We start from the raw sequence: 21,098 nt of genomic DNA on the forward strand, positions 1-21,098 counted from the left end.
ATGTGTTGTGGCAATTGTGGATGTCTCCAATGCGACGGTTTGAGGAAACAGTTGCTTTTCCAAACACATCTTTAATGGTGAACTGCTAACATGAGAATGCTCAACCAAAAGTGCTTAAAGTTTAATGGCTTTGTAAATATGCTGAGACAATATATTTATTTTATTTTTGGCCAAAGTAAAACAAAGCAAACAATCTGAAGTTGTCTTTATTTTTAAGTTATAATGCCAAGATTTTACCAATCCAGCTCACGTGGAAATGGATTTTCCTCCATGCAGCATCTGAGCTAAAATTAGTTTGAGACCCCTGAGTTAAAAGGAAATGAGCATTTAATAGTAATTATTGCGTTAACTTTGACAACCCTATTTTTTACATAACTTTGTGATAAGTGTCAATGATGAATTTAAAAATACAACAAAACATATCAACATACTCAGAAACAGGCTACTATCGGCTGCAACCACATTAAAACATCAGCAAACTCAACTGTCCTACTCGTCGCGCACCCAAGCACACAAAGGCAGGACATGTTATGTTTACGGCAGTCAGAAATAACAAAACTCTTAATGCTACACAACTGCCAGGTCGCTACAGTAAGCCACAGTGATAAAGAACCACCTGTATTGTGTAAAGTTGCAATCAAAGTAACGTACCTCAAAGACCGTCTTAGCAGCATAGCCTTGGACATCATCGCGGTTAATGACAATCTGGATGACACGGTACCAGACCTCTTCACTGACATAGTCGCCAGCAATACGGATGAGGTTGAGAATGGTGTCAACGTACCACGAGTAATCAACAGCATACTTCTCAGCCAGTATGGCTACTTTGAGCACCTGGTAGACAACAAAAAGCTCAGTTATTAGATTGTGTTGACATAATTCTTGAATCAAATAGATTTGTTTTTAGTAAATCAATCTATTTAAATGCTATTGTTCAGGCTGAATTGCCTTAAATATTTGGCACTGAAGAGAAATTATCTAGAAATCTCATGTGGCAGTAGATCTAACCTAATTTAGTTTAATCACTTGAGTGTACAGTAACTACAAAGATAATAGCCCATTCTTATTTGAGCGGTTTTACGCACCATCTCCTCTCTGATGGAGTAGTCTGCTGTCTCTAGGTAACTGAGCATCTCAGCTACGATCTGTTTGGCATTGCTGCGATCGCACATGGCATACAACAGATCTGCCGCTCTCTGTCGAACACTAACATCTCTCTCCGTCTGCAGACACCAAAAAAGAATTTGTTAGAAACCAAAAGATGGGGAAACGGTAGAGATAAATCTATCAAACGGAAATATTAGGTACGTAGTGTGTCAGATGTATTGTATGGTTTTCCAAACAGGTTGTGATTTGTTGGAAAATGGAAACGGGTCATTAAATATAGTGTGGATTTAAATCAGAATGTTATTGATACACTATAAAACTCTAATTTGATCCTATATTCAAGTGCAATGCATCACCTTTAGGGCATTTATGACCGTCTCAATGTGCGTCTTGACTGCTTCATGTGAAAACTCAGAACTGGCCAAAGTACACATGCTTTCCAGAGCCAGGTAGCGCAGGTTAGTCTCTCTGTGCTGCAGGAACTGGCCCAGTTGATTACAGGCTCGCACAAGCAGATTGGGCTCACTGTGCAGGACAACATACCGTGGAAAGAACATTTCAGAAAAACACAGTTACAGTGGAACCTGCTTTAGTCAGACACATTTATGTCGACAACCCGTCTATGTCCACTAACTGAACAAGTGACAGTCCAGTTTTTTCTTATTACTAAAAAGTGCCTGCTGAAGTTGGTGTCGACACACGTGGATGACTTCTTTTGTTTACAAAAAATGAGGCCCAGAGGTATAATTTCTTTGAAAAATCAAAGCACCTTCACTTTAAAAAAAACTTCTAAATAATACCTTTTATTTTTCCACAGCAACTTTAGGATGTTAGCTACTGGAAGAAAGATTTTTGCATGTACAAAAGCTTTGTGACATGCAGCAGCTCAGTTAAATAAGAGTATAACATTTATGAAATCACAAGAATCTAAATAAAATATGCACAAATGAAAAAAAAATGTGTGTAGGTTAAAAAGCCTTTATCAACGGCCATTCATTTTAAAGCTAGTTTCGGTTAAGTCGACAACCGTTTGTCAGACAGTTCGAGGGCAGTCGACATAAATGGGTTCTACTGCACAAAAATTCAAAATTGTATCCTGTAGTGGTTATGTATGTTTTCTGTGTATTTTCTTGCACTAAAAATAAAGTTCATACCCTAAACACTTACCTGTCATAGTGGATGATCAGAGAAATAGCCTCAAAAAGGATTGCATTCTTAGCATTAGAATGCTGCACCTTCTTTGACTTGGGTGGTTCCTGGGCCTTGTTGAGGATGGTTTCTAGACACTCCACCAGACGGCCCTTTACAGCTCCATCTTCAGGTGGAGGATAGCATTGCAGAAGACGCAGAAGCTTACAAGAGAGCCATGGTGCTGGAACAAAGTAGTAGGTGTAGTCCTGCAGGTCGGTGGAGGCTGATGACACAATCTAAGTAACCATTATTACATGTTAGAGAAATAGGGGTGGTAATATAAAAACAAAAAAAATCACATTTGAATCAGGATTCTTATTTTTAAGGCCATATTCACGCTTACCTCATCGCAGGGCCAACACAGATACACAGACAACATTCACACTCACATTCACACCCATCCATCCATTTCCCACCGCTTATTCCCCCCTGGGGTCGCGGGGGGCAAAGGAAAACCTTCAGCAAATAAAGTGGAACATAAACGGCTGCATTACACTGTCAAGGAAGTTATCAAGTTAGACAAACATTGAACAAGTCAATGTTTTGTCACGTGAACAATAGATTTATATTCTGAACTTTGTACAATAATAATGTATTTCCAATCCAATCCAATCCACTTTATTTACATAGCACATTTAAACAACAGGGGATAGGTTGATTGGCAACACTAAATTGGCCCTAGTGTGTGAATGTGAGTGTGAATGTTGTCTGTCTATCTGTGTTGGCCCTGCGATGAGGTGCCGACTTGTCCGGGGTGTGCCCCAAATCATCACTTTCAATTACCGTATTTCCTTGAGTAGCCGCCGGGGCGCTAATTCATTTAAAACCTCTTCTCACTCCTGCGCTTATTCAAGGCATGCGGTAAAAGTAAGCAGGCGCTAATAATTTTAAAACCTCTTCTCACCCCCGCGCATACCAATGGCATGCAGTAAAAAATTGAGTGTGTTAAAACATTTTTTTATAAAAAATTATTCTACGGCCGCGGCCCGGTGGTTGAGGACCACTGCTCTACAACATGTCATTGCGCCCATCTTTGCACCATGCTATCTGCGTGCCAGTAGGACACATGGATTTCGCAGCTTCTCATACGAGATTGCAATGCATACTTGGTCAACAGCCATACCGTTTACACTGATGGTTGTGATATAAACAACTTTAAAACTCTTACTAATATGCGCCACACTCTGTGAACCCTAACCAAACAAGAATAACAAACACATTTCTGGAGAACATTGGCTCTGTAACACATTATAAACGCAACATAAGATTTACCCAGAATTCCAATGCATCCATGACTCTTGGCTATATTATACACTCGCCCCCAACCCCGCCCACCTCAACCGACGCATGTTTTGGCCATGTACATGGGGCAAACGACAGGGAAGGGGCCAGCATCTCCAACATGTGTGCTCAAATCTAAACGTGCCTGGATTCATGAACAACATTGCATGTTATTAGTAGCATGTTCTGCATGACAGTAAATACAATGCATTCAGTTCAAGTGCGACTTACTCTGCTGAGTCGAGACACCGCCAAGGAAACACAGGTCTTGAACTCATCTGGATTCTTCTGGCTCAAACAAGTGATAAGTGAGATGGCTGCAGTCACCACTCCCTATAAAAAAAAAAAGGGTGAATAAGTGTTAATCCTCAGTGATACCTCAGTGCAGCAGATAATTGACAAAAATCCTTTATCAATAGAAATAGAAAATAATTGATATAAACTGTTTATTTCAATTAGATTTACAATGTCCTTATAGTTACAGGCACACTTTTTGCCTTGCAGAGAGCACAATCAAACACTTACCATTCCCAGTTTAAAGCAAAGAAAATAAATCAATGAATATGCAGGGGAGCGAATGCCGGTGGTGATCAACTTTACTTAGACTCATATAAAAAGTGGCAGCGGATAAAAAGCCTGTAAAAATTACTGTCCCACAAAATGAGTAATATTATTAGGTCTGCTTACTGGCGGGGGGCCAGTTCATTGCCCAAGGACTGCAATGTGCCCTTTAGAAAAATACAGAGCCATATTTGCTTGGGGCACACTTCCATCATTGCATTGTATGAGGATTTAGCTTATGCACATATGTATTATATTGCTTATGTATCATTAGAACACTCAACGTATCAGTCTAAATAAAATAAATAAATGGGTTTTACTTGTATAGCGCTTTTCTACCTTCAAGGTACTCAAAGCGCTTTGACACTACTTCCACATTTACCAATTCACACACACATTCACACACAGATGGAGGGAGCTGCCATGCAAGGCACCAACCAGCACCCATCAGGAGCAAGGGTGAAGTGTCTTGCTCAGGACACAACGGACGTGACGAGGTTGGTACTAGGTGGGATTTGAACCAGGGACCCTCGGGTTGCGCACGGCCACTCTCCCACTGCGCCACGCCGTCCCTTATGGAACATCAGTAGTAATTTTTCCTGATTAAGATTAATTTTAGAATTTTGAAGACATGTTTTAAATAGGTTAAAATCCAATCTGCATTTTGTTAGAATATATAACAAATTGGACAAAGCAATATTTCTAACAAAGATATATCATTATTTCTTCTATATTTTCCAGAACAAATATTTTAAAAGAAATTCAAAAGACTTTGAAGTAAGAATTAAATTTGATTCTAAAGATTTTCTAGATTTGCCGGAATATTTTTGGGGGAATTTTAATCATAACAAGTTTAAAGAAAGATTTCACAAATATTCTTCGTCGAAAAAAGAGAAGCTAAAAATGAAGATTCAAATTAAAATGTATTTATTATTCTTTCCAATAAAAAAAAAAATAATTTTCTTGAACATTGATTGAAATTGGCAGGAAAGAAGAGGAAGGAATTTAAAAAGTAAAAAGGTATATGTGTTTAAAAATCATTTTTACGGTTGTATTTTTTCTCTTTAAAATTGTCTTTCTGTAAGTTATAAGAAGCAAAGTAAAAAAAATAAATGAATTTATTCAAACAAGTGAAGACCAAGTCTTTAAAATATTTTCTTGGATTTACAAATTCTTTTTGAGTTTTGTCTCTCTTAGAATTAAAAATGTCGAGCAAAGCGAGACCAGCTTTCTAGTAAATAAATCAAATAAAAAAAAAATTGAGGCAGCTCACTGGTAAGTGCTGCTATTTGAGCTATTTTTAGAACAGGCCAGCGGGCGACTCATCTGGTCCTTACGGGTCTAGAAGTGTTATTTCCTAGCAAACAAATTAGTCTATTATTATGCAATCAATATTTTAAAATCTTTTAATTTAAAATCCAATTAAACCCAATTCTTACCATATGTTGGTCATTGAGAAGGTGCACCACGCGGGATGTCCACTCCCCCATCAGCACCAAATCAGGGGATGTCTTATAGAGGCGCAGCAGACAGAGGGCAGCTGACTGCTTCACACTATCCATGGTATCACTAGGGAACAACGTTGAAGTTAAGTGTAGCCTCAAGGCGGCAAAATGACAAAACCACCATAAAAAACAAAATCAGATGTCTCCCACTTACCCAGCAACCAAGATGCGCGGGATTTCACTGGCGAAGGCCTCCGCCATCTCACGGCTGCCAACGTTGGCAATGCAGTGAAGAGCCAGGCACATGAAAGTGGGGTTGCGGCTGGACAGGTCATTTTTGATGGCGTTGTTAATCAGACGGATGAGCTCACTGTTGCTGTTGACCAGCACTGAGATGAAGAGATAGCCCTGGAGAATGAGAGGGAAGGATGAGATAGGAAAGATAAACAGTACCATTGCTCAACACAAAATGACCCAATCAAACATGTTCCTATTATGCACTCTCTGCAATCCCAATAAAGTCATACTATTTGTTTTTAATACACAGTGCCAGACCCAAACATACCTGATTTAAAGATATATTTCATGTCAAACAAGTCTTTAACTTGTTCTTTCTTTTACCCAAAATTATCTAGCCTTATCGCAAATGTCTAATTTAAATGGCATTTTTAATTTGTGTCTATGTAAGTTTGTCAGTGGGTCACAATTTATTATCTGCTTTTTCTATCTGGAGGAATTGCTTTAAGTAAATGAGATTATTAGTGTAATGCCTTCTAATATGAAAGCTGTATCTCTGTTTATGGAAATGGTAGACTTCACTGCATTATCAGGCAGATGGACAGGACCATGTACCGTAGAGTAAGCCAAGGTTTACAAATGGGTCTCCGGGCATGACAACAGACAAAAAAACACACCCAAGGCAAAAAGGGACTGTATCAAGAAGAAGCAAATTATCACATCATAATCCTCAAATGGCATACCCAATCTACAGACTTTAATCCTATTGAAAATTAGAGGCATACATTTAAATTTACACAATCAGAGATTGTTTTCCAATTGACTAACATTAATAGTTATTCAAATCTTAAAATCACAATAAAAAGGTCATATGTGGTTAAGCACTTTTTCTTGCAAGAGTTATCAAAAGAAGGGAACATTTGAAGACAAGGAATAGACATAACTACTTGTGCTTTGCAGATAAAAATTATAAATGGCACAATGGGTGATTAAACGTAGACTTCGTGACACAAAATAACCTTTTCTTTAGAATGTACAGCTCAACTAGCACATTTTCTTATAATCTCTATTGAGTTGCACATGTGAATTGGGCCAAGTGGATTTGTGTGGAACCCTGTGGGAACTCAAGGAATGTGGTGTAGTTTTGGACCTGCTCGTCACAGTTCCGTGGAAGTTGGGTCTCATACAATTCAGATATCCAGACCTGCCAACTTTAAGGAATTGGCCCTTGGGCCACAGTTTCGACAACCCTGTTTAATGGCTCATCAAGGTTGAGCGTGTGAAATGATGTCAACTCACATGAGCAACCAACTGTTGTCGACTGTATAGCTTGTTAGCCTCAATCATCCCAAGCGGTAATTAAAAAGAAAAGGGAAGTGTTATAAGAGCTGAACTTAATCATGGCTAGACAAGGAAACATCACTTAATTTGGCTGTGCCACAAAAACATTGCAAGTGCCCTTTAAAATCTTTTATAACCGTGGTTACCTGAAAGGCTGCGTGGGTTGCTTAACGGTTAGTCAAGACATATGTCAATGCAAAGAGGAGTATGGGAACTTTGACTGGTGTGCTGGCTGGTACATTTCACTACAAAATACACCCTAAAGGGACTTCAGATATTACTGTTACCATGCTTTGAGCAAATAAATGACGTGAATTCAATTAAATCATTCGGGGTCTTTTTTAAGTTGCTTTAAATTATGCAAGCAAATAACCTAATAACCTTACTCATAATTAATCTACATTCGAAAGTGTGATTATTCTAACAAAAAAAATATTATCTTTTAACTGACAGCACTAATATTTACATGTGTTTATTTATGGATAATGAGATGTGTATATTGTACAAAAGAAATCCTATATGGGGAATAAAATGCATCAATTGCGATAATTAAAATAATTATTATAATTGTTGAGCAATTAAATCAAATTGAGTTGTGCCCCAGATGATGCACAACTGCACACTTACTTATATTTTAAAATATGTCTTAAGTTCAAAGCCCTTTGGCTGTACAATTCCGAAGATGAAAAATAGGCCTTAAAAGTTGAGTTTGAACTGTCACCACACGACATCAATATTTCCGTCTAAGAGAACAAACACCAAAAGGATTCTCCACAAGTATGCTTTTTCTTTAGTGTATACCACTATGCACTGAATCAGTCTGATTCACTAAATACATATTTTTTCTATTTTCACAAGTGTATGTGAAGACCGTGAACTTGTTTACATGCACTCTCTAATCCGACCCTTGGCCAAATGCTATGTGCCTCCACCGTGCTGTAGTGCAGTATTTCTTCACCATAGGTTCATTGTTGGGCCTCCAAAACATATCTGTTTTTCAGCTGTGGTCCATATGAGCCGCTACGTAACTCAGTTCTAATACACATTTCCAGTCACTTTGGGCAGTAATGACAATATCAAACAAACAAAAACAGTCTGGAACTAAAGTCATAGAAAAACTTATTTAGAGCAAAAGACCATGCTGCATTTATTTTCACCTAAATTTTAATGACAGTTTATTTGAGAAACATATATCATCATCATTATTGCTATTAATTTTGTTAGAAAGCACATATTTAACACTGCATAATTGTACGTAAAAAGATTTTTTTGACATAAATGCTTTCCCTGATGTTACAGAAAGAGGATTATGTGTAAGCTTGTCTGCTCTTCTCATAAAATAAGTATTCTATTTGTCAAGCTATTTACACAATGTTTGGCTTTTGGGCAGACATATCTTTTCTGTCATCTTCATGTCCATCCATCTCTGTCGCTTTGTTATTTGATTGAATCAGGGAACATGAAACCCGCGACGTTTTTTCAATGAGTCCATGCTCCGAGTGGGTTTCAGCAAAAAAGGAACTTTTTTTCATGCAGGGAAAAAGGGCTAGTGGTTGAGAAGAGGTTGTTTCTATCTAATTCACTATATTTTTTTAATAGTAAATACTGGGCGAAGCGTGGCTAACTTGGTATAGTGGACAACCAGCAACTTGAGGGTTCCTGGTTCGATTTCATCTTTCACTTCACCTACATTTCTCCCAGTGCCACACTGGGGTAAATGCAGCATAAATGTAAATATTGGGTTTCTAAATATTAAACGCTTTGAGTCGCTAAAGTAAAAACACTAAATAATTATAATTCAGTTCACTCCACATTATGTGTATATATTGTGTTTGCTGATGTAGTGTGAAAAAAACAAAAACAAAAACGATACCAATAAAAAGACAGATATCGGCGCTGATAATCCACCCAGCCAATAATCGGTCGCTCTCTAATTTCATTCTTATGTCACTAACTAAAGTAAGATTACCGAAGTTGGCTGTGACTGTTTTTCCGCACTTGCTGAAATATTGTCATTAAGATACAGACAATACTTTTCATGTTATCTCGTACTGTTATGATTGTTTTCTACTTGTGACTGACTAAAGAAACTCAGGCATATTTAACTCCGTTTTAATTCCATTTTGAAGAAAAAAAGTTGTGATGTTAAAATATGCCTATCGGATATGTTTCTTACCCACGGGGATGTGCTGAGCCGGATTTAAAGGGTCTTCTTCGTAAGCAATTCGCCAACTATTAAACATGTTAGTTCTTAAAACAATTTCTTACTTCAGCTTCAGTATATTTATTTAATTGGTCTGCTTGTGGGTGTAATCACTCCCCATCTCTCTGGCTTTGTCTTCTTTGCTTGTAAATTTGACGTTTTTAAGTAAAATCATCATTCAGAGAGACAGGCGCATTTGTGGAAAGTTTGCTCAGATGATACCTTGATCAAAGAGTATACATGCATAGAGAACTGGACTCAAATCACATAATCTAGGTACAGTGGAACCTGGATTTACGAACCCCTCTAATTGTAAACGTTTGGATCGGCCCAAATAGACCTCTGTGCGCGAACGTTATTCTGTTATTCATTTCAATCTGCCTGTAGACAAACATTGGGCTCATCATTGTTGCCGGAGGCGTCACTTGCTGCACAGGACAACACACGCTGGTCACTCAGTTCTGCAGCAAGTGTTACTGCTTTCGCCATTCACCAAATTTGTTCTATTTTGCCAACTGAATATGGTCCAAAAAGCCAACAAACAAGCCTGGAAAGAAAGACAGATTTGCTGTGGACTAAAAAGGACTACCTGTATTTATGAGGAGTAAGGCCAATAACGACAATACAATGGGTCATTACAGACACATTTTAAAGCGCTGTCAAAAACAAGTCACGCTGGACAGATTGATGGTGTAGCGAGGACCAAGAGTCCTACTCAAGTTGGTTAAGTGGGATCAACACAACAGGAATAGATGAGAGTGAACCCCGGAAGATAATGACTTTCTTTTGGCTTGGAGAAGCACTACTGCTCCTCCCCCGACACCTCCTCCCGATATTTTTGCTCCCTCTCTACGTTAATCATTATTATTCATCTCTTTTCGCTTGCATGCCACCAATATTTGCCTACATAAGGTAAAATTTATTTGACTTTTTTAAGTGCAGCAACATTGTTAGATGTTTTTAAAAGCACCAAAAAGGGGCCTTTAGTGTGTGTGCGCGTGTTGACAGTGCAGCTTTCTGCTGATGTCGTGTTGTTTGGATGATACTGGTAAGATATTGTTGATCCATTATTCCATTATGTTTGAGATTATATATATATATATATATATATATATATATATATATATATATATATATTTACGCACACGCACACAGAATACATAAACTTTATACTGTCTCAAAAGTGTGTATTTTTTGTACTACAATTGGGACTTTTGTTAAGGCTAGAACCATTTATCTATGTTTACATACTTTTTTTTGAGAACACTGCTTCACTGAACGAATACAAACTTTTCAGTTTACAAATCATGTACAAGAAACAATTACGTATGTTAATGGAGGTTCCATTGTATACTAATCAGATTTTTAAATATAATTACTTTGTTTACCTGTGTTTTAAAGCTGGTTTCAAACCAATACATACATAAATTGAGTAAGTTTTTGTGAAACATACTGAGTGATGGCAAACAAAAGTGATGAAAACCATAGAGCCAGAGATGGACTTTATCCCCACCTGGGAATGTGGTATGCTCTGTCCTGACTGTTCAGCACAATAAGGCTTTAGTGTCAATAAGTTGAACATTTTAACAATAAAAGAACAGAATACACCTCAGAAACTCAGCTGCATCAAGTATATGCACTTTTTACACTTCAAGTGTTAAGAATGTTAAAATGCTCTTACCTATACAGTAAATAATGACCTAACAGATTAAAAAAACACTTAAAAACAAATTTAAAAAATCGCTTTTACATGATTTCCCATAGACAAAATGTGTCTGTCAACCAGAATGCCGGCATAGGATGTGTTTGACCTTAGATGCTTCGCTGTGCTACTAAAACAAAGACCTTTACGATAACTTACAATCTGCTTTTCTGTGTACTTGTTGGAACTCAGCAGGTTGACCGCCTCCATGTGTCCAAAGTCAATATCATGGCCAAGCAAAAAGATAAACAGCAACTTGCAGACATATTTCTTCTTGCTGTAGCCATCAAGAGCCTTGTCCCCTTTAAATTTGGAGCGAATGTTGGCCAGCTCCTTATTGATCCGTTTGATCTCCGCTTCCTTGCTTTTACCTGCCATGGGGAAAGACAGTGGTAGAGTGTAAATAATCAATAATATTGTAGCATTGTGGCTTAGGCCAATTCAACAGGATACTTTCAAACCAATTAATCATGCTACATTTGATGCCACTTTTCGAAAACATACACAGAGGGCTAAAACAAATACCCTTTGCGCTATTTGTTCGCCCTCACTTAACAATAGGGATGTGTACCTTTCACACTTCAATCGATACAGTACCATTTCCCCATACCTTACGGGTAACAATTTTTGGTACTTTTGATTGTGTCCAAATGTGTTAATAAGTGTTAATTGTTTAATAGTATTAAAAAAAAACATTTATTTAAGACTAGGCCGTGCTGCCCAGTTATTTGTTTTCTTACTCTTGTGGTGTAATATTGTTTGTGACATTTGAAAAAATATATATAAAAAGAGACAGCAGAAAAAAGTAAATTCATATTTGTAAATATTAATTTTTCATGGTTTTTACTCACAGTTTGTCTCCTCAGCATCCAATTACAATTACATGCACATGGGTCATGGATCAATTATGCAAATGAGAAAGTGGTGTCAACACTACCAATCATTTCATTTTTCATTTATTTCAGGCAATGACAGAAAAAGTACAAGGTGGACAACATATAATAATATTTATTAATATGATGCAAAACGGAATGTACAATATTACATGCTTTTACTTTGAAGTTTACTTCAGTCTAAACAATAAGTCATTGTGTGCATGTTGTAAAGCACAATGACCAGAACTTGATAAAGCTAGTTGTTGACATGGGCTGGACCCATCATATATGATTATGCTGAGATAGGCTCCAGCCCCCCCAGCGACCCTGAAAGGGACAAGCGGTAGAACATGGATGGATGGATGGATAGGTGGAGTGTTAACATGGATGGGCTACTTCTTGGTTCATGAAAGATTATGAACAGAAATGAATGCTGCCACTGTAATTTGTGGGGGTGGACAGCCCTATTGATGTAAATAACAGCTCAATTTATCCAGATCTTAACCAAAATTGTGTAATTTTTGTTGTGTGCTAAACAACATGTATTTAGTTAGCCCAACGACCCCATCGCTTCTGTATAATGTAGTTCATAAATTCTTTAAGAGATTTGGTATGTATATAAAACATTCTTCCAGTAGAGTTCTCTGTCTACCTGGTTTAGTGAGTATTCAGTTAAGAACATTCAATTTCAGCATTCCTTTTGGATTTAATCTCCCGCTGTAAATCTACAGCCCTTCAGCAACTTAACTTTATACTCACCCATGCAATATTTAAAGAATATTTAAAACAAGCGATTGGCTTAACGCTAGATGGATTAAATTCAACAAGTCTATTATCTGGATATTATTAGCTATCCTAATTTAATAATCTCCTTGCTAATTTCTCTTTTTAGCTGCTTATTCTCTGCTGTATCACAGTTCCAGTTAGACTTCTGTTTAAGTGTAAAATGTATATATTTTCTTGTTAACTCCTTCACATTCAAGCTAGCTTAGATCCACAACTAGCATAGGTTTTCCTCTACTCCTCACTCCACTTGTGTGTGTGTGTCTGCACTAGATCTGCATTTCAAATATGTCAGTATTTCATATAACATACATAAATTATCGGTATTTGGACATTTGTCCATTGATTCAGAATCATCCACATATCATTTGTGATTCATTGAAAGTTATTTTTGCACCTCTACTTATAAACATTTTAAATTCCCAATCAAATCTACTGCATTATCTTACCTTGTTGTAACCAACAAAATAACCTTGTCTAATATTGTGTGAAATAAGTAACTAATATGTTACTTATTTTTTATCTACTAACCCGAGTTCCAAAGGATGCGAAACGGCAGTGGAATGTCATCGCCACAACGGAGGACTCTTTACGTTTTAATAAAGTTAATGTGTCCGCTGCTCCACCACATAGACAGGAGCCAGATTACGTGGTTCGGGCATTTAGTCAGAATGCCCCCAGAACGACTACCTTGGGAGGGGTTTAGGACGCGTTCGACCAGTAGGAGACCACAGAGAAGACCCAGGACACGGTGGAGAGACTATGTCTCCCAGCTGGCCTGGGAATGCCTCGATCTCCCCCGGGAAGAGCTGGACAGAAAGAAGTCTGGGCTTCTCTGATTAGGCTGCTACCCCCTCAACCCGACTTCGAATTAGTGGAAGAATATGGATTGATGGTGTCCGTTTCAAACCACATGCAGAACGGCACCGACATGGCAGAGATGTTCGGCATCTCCGCGCTAAATATACTTATACAAAGCTTCTATATATGTCGGTCGTCGACACCAATTTGTTCAATTTAGCTAAAATCTGATTGTGATGTACTGGAAGTCATGCACAAACACCAAATAAAGTATCCGGTTTACTTTCAAAATAAAATAGTCTAAGAAAAAAATCTAAGAAGCATATCCTGAGCAGCTACAGTATATGGGGGCCTGTGTGAAAATACCATCTGATAACAAGGACCGGGAAGCATGGGAGTGGTTTGTAGTTGTTAAACCATGTGTAACACTTGCCAGGAATGATGTTACTGTTATGTTGTTGCTTGCTACAAAAAAATTAAGTTGTAGTTCTGCAAGGCAAAAGATTGTTGTCTTTTCTACATGTCAGGTCAATAAAATGGTGTTCATTTAAAAGAAAGGAAAGGCAAAGTGCTAAAACAAAAACAAAAAAACCCTGGTTTATGTATGGAAAAAAACAGTTCAAATAGCAGCAATAAAAACAAACTACCAAATCAACTTTTTCACAAAAAAAAAGAAGCACTTTTGTGATGATGTAGTTAAAAAGCTGCACCCTAGTATATTCACTAAATGACGAATTCCTGGCAGTTTTAGCACTATAATAGACGCATTGTATAAAATTGTATCATTTATTAATTCTTAATATGTTAGCTATCTAATATACCAGTATTATATGTTTAAGCTTATGATACATCCGCATTGGTCCACAACGCGTCTGATTGTTACTGTGCCTTTTATTTCTTGCATTGCAAATGGACGTTGCTTTGATTTACAAACACCGTTTCCATATGAGTTGGGAAATTGTGTTAGATGTAAATATAAACGGAATACAATGATTTGTAGATCATTTTCAACCCATACTCATTTCTAATATGCCATAAAGACAACATATTTGATGTTCAAACTGATAAACATTTTTTTTTTGCAAATAATCATTAACTTAGAATTTGATGCCAGCAACATGTGACAAAGAAGTTGGGAAAGGTGGCAATAAATACTGATAAAGTTGAGGAATGCTCATCAAACACTTATTTGGAACATCCCACAGGTGTGCAGGCTAATTGGGAACAGGTGGGTGCCATGATTGGGTATAAAAACAGCTTCCCAAAAAATGTTCAGTCTTTGGTGTAGTGGGTAGAGCGGCCGGCGAGAAACCTAAGGGTTGCAGGTTCGCTTCCCACCTATTGAAATCCAAAAAATCGCTGCCGGTGTGTCCTTGGGCAGGACACTTCACCCTTTGTCCACGGTGCCGCTCACACTGGTGAATGAATGATAGGTGGTGGTCGGAGGGGCCGTGGGCGCAAACTGGCAGCCACGCTTCCGTCAGTCTACCCCAGGGCAGCTGTGGCTACTAATGTAGCTTACCACCACAAGCTGTGAATGAATGTTGAGTCCCACGTCTCTGTGAGCGCTTTGAGTGTTTAGAAAAGCGCGATATAAATCTAAGTTATTATTATTATTATTTTACAAGAAAGAATGGGGTGAGGTACACCCCCTTTGTCCACAACTGCATAAGCAAATAGTCAAACAGTTTAAGAACAACGTTTCACAAAGTGCAATTGCAAGAAATTTAGGGATTTCATCATCTACGATCCATAATATCATCAAAAGGTTCAGAGAATCTGGAGAAATCACTCCACGTAAGTGGCATGGCCGGAAACCAACGTCGATCCCTCAGACGGCACACTATCAAAAATCGACATCAATCTTTAAAGGATATCACCACATGGGCTCAGGAATACTTCAGAAAACTACTGTCGCTAAATACAGTTTGTCGGTACATCTGTAAGTGCAAGTTAAAGCTCTACTATGTAAAGCAAAAGCCATTTATCAAGAACATCCAGAAATGCCGCCGGCTTCGCTGAGCCCGAGATCATCTAAGATGGACTGATGCAAAGTGGAAAAGTGTTCTGTGGTCTGACGAGTCCACATTTCAAATTATATTTGGAAACATCGTGTCATCCGGACCAAAGGGAAGCGAACCATCCAGATTGTTATCGACACAAAGTCCAAAAGCCAGCATCTGTGATGGTATTGAGGTGCATCAGTGCCCAAGGCATGGGTAACTTACACATCAGCGAAGGCACCATTAATGCTGAAAGGTACATACAGGTTTTGGAACAACATATGCTGCCATGTAAGCGCCGTCTTTTTTTATGGACGCCTCTGCTTATTTCAGCAAGACAATGCCAAGCCACATTCAGTACGTGTAACAGCGTGGCTTCGTAAAAAAAAAAAAAAGGGGTGTGGGTACTTTCCTGGCCCGCCTGCAGTCCAGACCTTTCTCCCATCGAAAATGTGTTGCGCATTATGAATCGTATAATATGACAGCGGTCCGGGGACTGTTCAACGACTGAAGCTCTACATAAAACAAGAATGGGAAAGAATTCCACTTTCAAAGCTTCAACAACTAGTTTCCTCAGTTCCCAAATGTTTATTGAGTGTTGTTAAAAGAAAAGGTGATATAACACAGTGGTGAACATGCCCTTTCCCAACTACTTTGGCAGGTGTTGCACCCATGAAATTCTAAGTTAATTATTATTTGCACAAAAAAAAAAAAGTTTATAAGTTTGAACATCAAATATCTTGTCTTTGTAGTGCATTCAATTGAATATGGGTTAAAAATGATTTGCAAATCATTGTATTCCGTTTATATATCTAACACAATTTCCCAACGTATATGGAAACGGGGTTTGTAGAAACATTTAGCTGACGTCATGACTTTGGCTAAAATAACAGTTATTTTTCACTTTACTTTGTCTTACTTAGCTAGCTAGTAAAGTACAAGCTAACACTCTTACCGAGGTTGAGACCGCATCCTCCCTCCGGACATCACACATCATGCCACCGCTTTAAATGCTCGCACATCACAGATGTATAGCTGTAAGAGCATGGTCCTCTTTGCTAAATGAGCAAGGTATCCATGTTTTTAATAAGAATAGTAGGAAGTATTCTCACACTGTACATGTTTTCACTGGCAATGTTTTTGAGAGTGGCGGCGGGGACCCGCTTCAACCCAGAAAAAATCAAGTGATGACGTTTCAACTATTGTCGACAAATATAATGTTTAGTCGACCATAACATTTCGACCATCGTTGCACCCCTACTTTACTTCAGTGTTTACTTAATGGTGAATGGGTTATACTTGTGTAGTGCTTTTCTACATTTGACACTATTTCCACATTCACACACACATTCCCACACTGATGGCGGGAGCTGCCATGCAAGGCCCTAACCACGACTCATCAGGTGCAAGGGTGAAGAGTCTTGCCCAAGGACACAACGGACGTGATTCGGACGGCGGAAGCCGCGAATAGAACCAGGGACCCTCAGGTTGCTGTCAAGACCGCTCTACAAACCGAGCCATGTCGTACTGTTTATCATGTGATTATACGCGGATTTGCGAGACCTCGTATCTTGAATTGCCAGCACACATAGGGGTGTGCCCTTCCGTGGCGGCTATGTTTTGCTGCCGTTCCGCATCCTGTGGAAATCAGGGGTTACCACCGCATAATGTGATTTTGCGAGTTTTAGTTTTTCGCTTCATTGTAGTTTTGAAATATCATGAGAGTGACACTTTGGACACTCCCATGTGACAGGATAGAACAAAAAACAAATCAAACTTCTTGCATTGTGTAATAGGGTACCAAATGGAAACGGTTAACATGGTTGTATTTGATCAAGCCTCGTTGAAAACTCTGTTATCCCTCCTGGAAACTGTAATTACTAACAAAACAGATCAGAATAGATTGTTGCTTTGCAGCCAACATGGCCAGGGCAATACACATAAAGCTTTTTGACACTTTAAATAAAAAAATAGTACACACCACTTTAAATCTAATTTAAAATATTTGTATGCTTGTGCAATATTTTAATTTTCCTGAAGGAACCCTACTGAAGGAATCAATAAAGTACTATTAAAACCTTTAGTACATCAGTATGTCGAATTAAATTATGGAACGGATTATCCACCCATCCATCCATTTTCTACCGCTTGTCCCTTTTGGGGCCGCGGGGGGTGCTGGAGCCTCTGTTAGCTGCATTCGGGCGAAAGGCGGGATACACCATGGACAAGTCGTCACCTCATCACAGGGCCAACACAGATAGACAGACAACATACACACACTACGGCCAATTTAGTGTTGCCAATCAACCTATCCCCAGGTGCATGTCTTTGGAAGTGGGAGGAAGCCGGAGTACCCGGAGGAAACCCATGCAGTCACGGGGAGAACATGCAAACTCCACACAGAAAGATCCCGGGCTCGGGATCTTTTTGTGTTGAACCCAGGACTACTCAGGGTCTTTGTATTGTGAGGCACATGCACTAACCCCTGGACCACCGTGCTGCCTTGTAACGGATTAACCAAAGAAATCAAACTAAGCACCATATGATTCAGTTTAATTGACTGTTCAAACAATAAGTGTTCACAAAGTACAAAGAACAAGAATTATGATGAACATCTTGAAATAATTTTTCCCCATTGAGACAAAGTATTTATGTAAGTAATATTTTATATGCTTACTATGGTATACTATGTATTTATCATTTGTTCACGGTTCTGTTACAGAGAAAGAGGAAATGGGATAAAATTGCTATGGTATGAAACGGGGTAGGATTAAATAAACTCGGCTTCTTCCCACTTCTTTTTGGACGTGCTGTAATGAAACAACCCGAAATGCGTGTGATGCATTACATTGTATCGTATGCATATTCCAAATAAACTGAAACTGAACTGAACTTTGGTAAAATGGACATGTTAGAACGCCGTGTTATAAAAAAGGGATAGGATTAAATAAGCTTGCCTTCTTCCTACTCCTTTTCGGACGTACGGGTAGGATTAAATAAGCTTGGCTTCTTCCTACTCCTTTTCGGACATGCTGTAATGAAACAACTCGAATTGCGTATGACGCATCACATTGTATCGTATGCATGTTCCAAATAAACTGAAACTGAACTGAACTTTTGTTAAATGGACATGTTAGAACACCGTGTTATAAAAAAGGGATAGGATTAAATAAACTTGCCTTCTTCCTACTCCTTTTCGGATGTACGGGTAGGATTAAATAAACTCGGTTTCTTCCTACTCCTTTTCGGACGTGCTGTAATAAAACCACTGGAATCGTGGGATACATAACATTGTATCGTATGCATGTTCCAAATAAACAAACTGAACTGAACTTTTGTTAAATGGACATGTTAGAACACCATGGTATTAAAAGGGGTAGGAGTAAATAAGCTTGGCTTCTTCCTACTCCTTTTCGGACGTGCCCGTAATGAAACAACTGGAATTGCGTGTGATGCATTACATTGTATCGTATGCATGTTCCAAATAAACTGAAACTGAACTGAACTTTTGTTAAATGGACATGTTAGAACGCCATGGTATTAATAGGGGTAGGATTAAATAAGCTTGGCTTCTTCCTACTCCTTTTCGGACATGCTGTAATAAAACAACTGGAATTGCGTGTGATGCATTACATTGTATCGAATGCATGTTCCAAATAAACTGAAACTGAACTTTGGTAAAATTGACACGTTAGAACGCCATGGTATAATGGGGTAGGATTAAATAAGCTCGGCTTCTTCCTACTTCTTTTCGGACGTGCTGTAATGAAACAACTCAAATTGCTTGTGATGCATTACATTGTATCGTATGCATGTTCCAAATAAACTGAAACTGAACTGAACTTTGGTAAAATGGACATGTTAGAACGCCGTGCTATGAAAAGGGGTAGGATTAAATAAGCTTGGCTTCTTCCTACTCCTTTTCGGACGTGCTGTAATGAAACCACTGGAATCGTGTGATACATTACATTGTATCGTATGCATGTTCCAAATAAACTGAAACTGAACTGAACTTTTGTTAAATGGACATGTTAGAACGACAAGGTATAAAAAGGGGTAGGGTTAGTAAAGCTTGGCTTCTTCCTACTCCTTTTCGGACATGCGGCAATGAAACAACTCGAATTGCGTGTGGTGCATTACATTGTATCGTATGCATGTTCCAAATAAACTGAAACTGAACTGAAAGACATGCACCTGGGGATAGGTTGATTGGCAACATTAAATTGGCCCTAGTGTGTGAATGTGTGTGTGAATGTTGTCTGTCTATCTGTGTTGGCCCTGCGATGAGCTGGCGACTTGTTCAGGGTGTAACCCGCCTTCCGCCCGATTGTAGCTGAGATAGGCGCCAGCGCCCCCCGCAACCCCAAAGGGAATAAGCGGTAGAAAATGGATAGATGGATGAATGAACTGAACTTTGGTAAAATGGACATGTTAGAACTAGAAAAAAGGGGAAACAACTGATTGCTATCAGCGTTGGTGAATAGGTGCCCAACAAGGATGCAAAAAAAATTTAAAAATACATGTACTTACAATTCCTGATGTCCGAAATAAAAACAGCTAATCCTCGCATTCCATCTCCTTTGGACACAGCCGGCATTTTTGCAGGTTTCTGTCCGGCCTAAAAGGTGGAAAAGGAACCGCTGCTGGTCAGCTTCTTCTTCGATGGAGAGGACTTGGAGCGTAAAGGCAAGCTATTTAGCACAACTAGTAAATCGCCCCCCCCCCCCCCCAAAAAAAGGTGTACTTAGCTGTTACAATTGTTGTATGTCTACACAAGGTCTTAGCGGCGGTGACCAAGGAGGAGCACGGTAAATAAAACCTTATCCCCGTTAACTGTCTCCTTTCCGCAGGCGATGTCAAGCTATTTCATTCAATCCTCCTCGGGCGACGATTTCAAAAAAAGCGACGGACACGACACACGGCAACGGGAGTTAACTGTCGTTAAAACAACATAATGCGTTGAATATTGTTGGTAATGTTAGGCGAAGAAACGTTGAGGAAATGACCGCACCGTTAAGTTAGCACGCAGCGTTCGGCTAGCTAGCTAGCTAGCTGGCTAGCAAATAGCCTTCAAATACTGCAATACATCCCAGGTTGACCGAAACAACGCCGTCGTCAGTCTCGGTGGGTTGCCAAGCGGCGGTATGAAAGTACAACGGTGCTCTCTTTTAGCGTGTGGCGCCAAAAAAATTGGGCGGAATAGGAGAGATGGTGTAATTTGTACCCGTTGTAAATTCTCCAAGCCTTCACCCCGCTGCCTGGATAAAGCTCGTGACAGCAGGACGACCGCGGGACCGCGCACTGAGGCCCTCGTGCACGCGCATGCTCATCCAAGTCCAGTAGGCTGCCAACATGCATCCATCATCAATTCATTGTTTATTGTCAATCGCAGTGGTTCTCAACCTTTTGTGAACATTTTTTTAATTAAGGTACCCCTTAATCGGAGCAAAGCGTTTTTGGTTGAAAAAAAGAGATAAAGAAGTAAAATACAGCACTGTCATTAGTTTCTGATTTATTAAATTGTATAACAGTGCAAAATATTGCTCATTTGTAGTGGTCTTTCTTCAA

General features: G+C 38.9%; 1 protein-coding gene across 5 annotated transcripts in view; it reads right to left on the reverse strand.

The window, feature by feature from the left end:
• LOC133541684 (AP-2 complex subunit alpha-2-like) overlaps window positions 1–20,861 on the reverse strand; it is a 45,451-nt gene extending 24,590 nt beyond the window's left edge. For 2 of the 5 annotated variants that reach the window (XM_061885229.1, XM_061885228.1), the window contains exons 1-9: window positions 20,061–20,833; window positions 11,228–11,439; window positions 5,800–5,993; window positions 5,580–5,709; window positions 3,811–3,912; window positions 2,275–2,534; window positions 1,464–1,632; window positions 1,086–1,223; window positions 652–834 (exon numbers count right to left, since the gene is read on the reverse strand). In XM_061885229.1, the coding sequence (XP_061741213.1) occupies window positions 652–834; window positions 1,086–1,223; window positions 1,464–1,632; window positions 2,275–2,534; window positions 3,811–3,912; window positions 5,580–5,709; window positions 5,800–5,993; window positions 11,228–11,439; window positions 20,061–20,127 (1,455 nt within the window). In that variant the 5' untranslated portion in view covers window positions 20,128–20,833. Of the gene's footprint in view, window positions 1–651; window positions 835–1,085; window positions 1,224–1,463; window positions 1,633–2,274; window positions 2,535–3,810; window positions 3,913–5,579; window positions 5,710–5,799; window positions 5,994–11,227; window positions 11,440–20,060 lie in introns of all 5 variants that reach the window. The other 3 variants (XM_061885227.1, XM_061885226.1, XM_061885225.1) reach the window with 3 other exon arrangements.
• Between the last annotated feature and the right edge of the window lie 237 nt (window positions 20,862–21,098).

This window comes from Nerophis ophidion, linkage group LG23 (genome assembly GCF_033978795.1).
Source record: "Nerophis ophidion isolate RoL-2023_Sa linkage group LG23, RoL_Noph_v1.0, whole genome shotgun sequence".
NCBI classification, from domain to species: domain Eukaryota; kingdom Metazoa; phylum Chordata; class Actinopteri; order Syngnathiformes; family Syngnathidae; genus Nerophis; species Nerophis ophidion.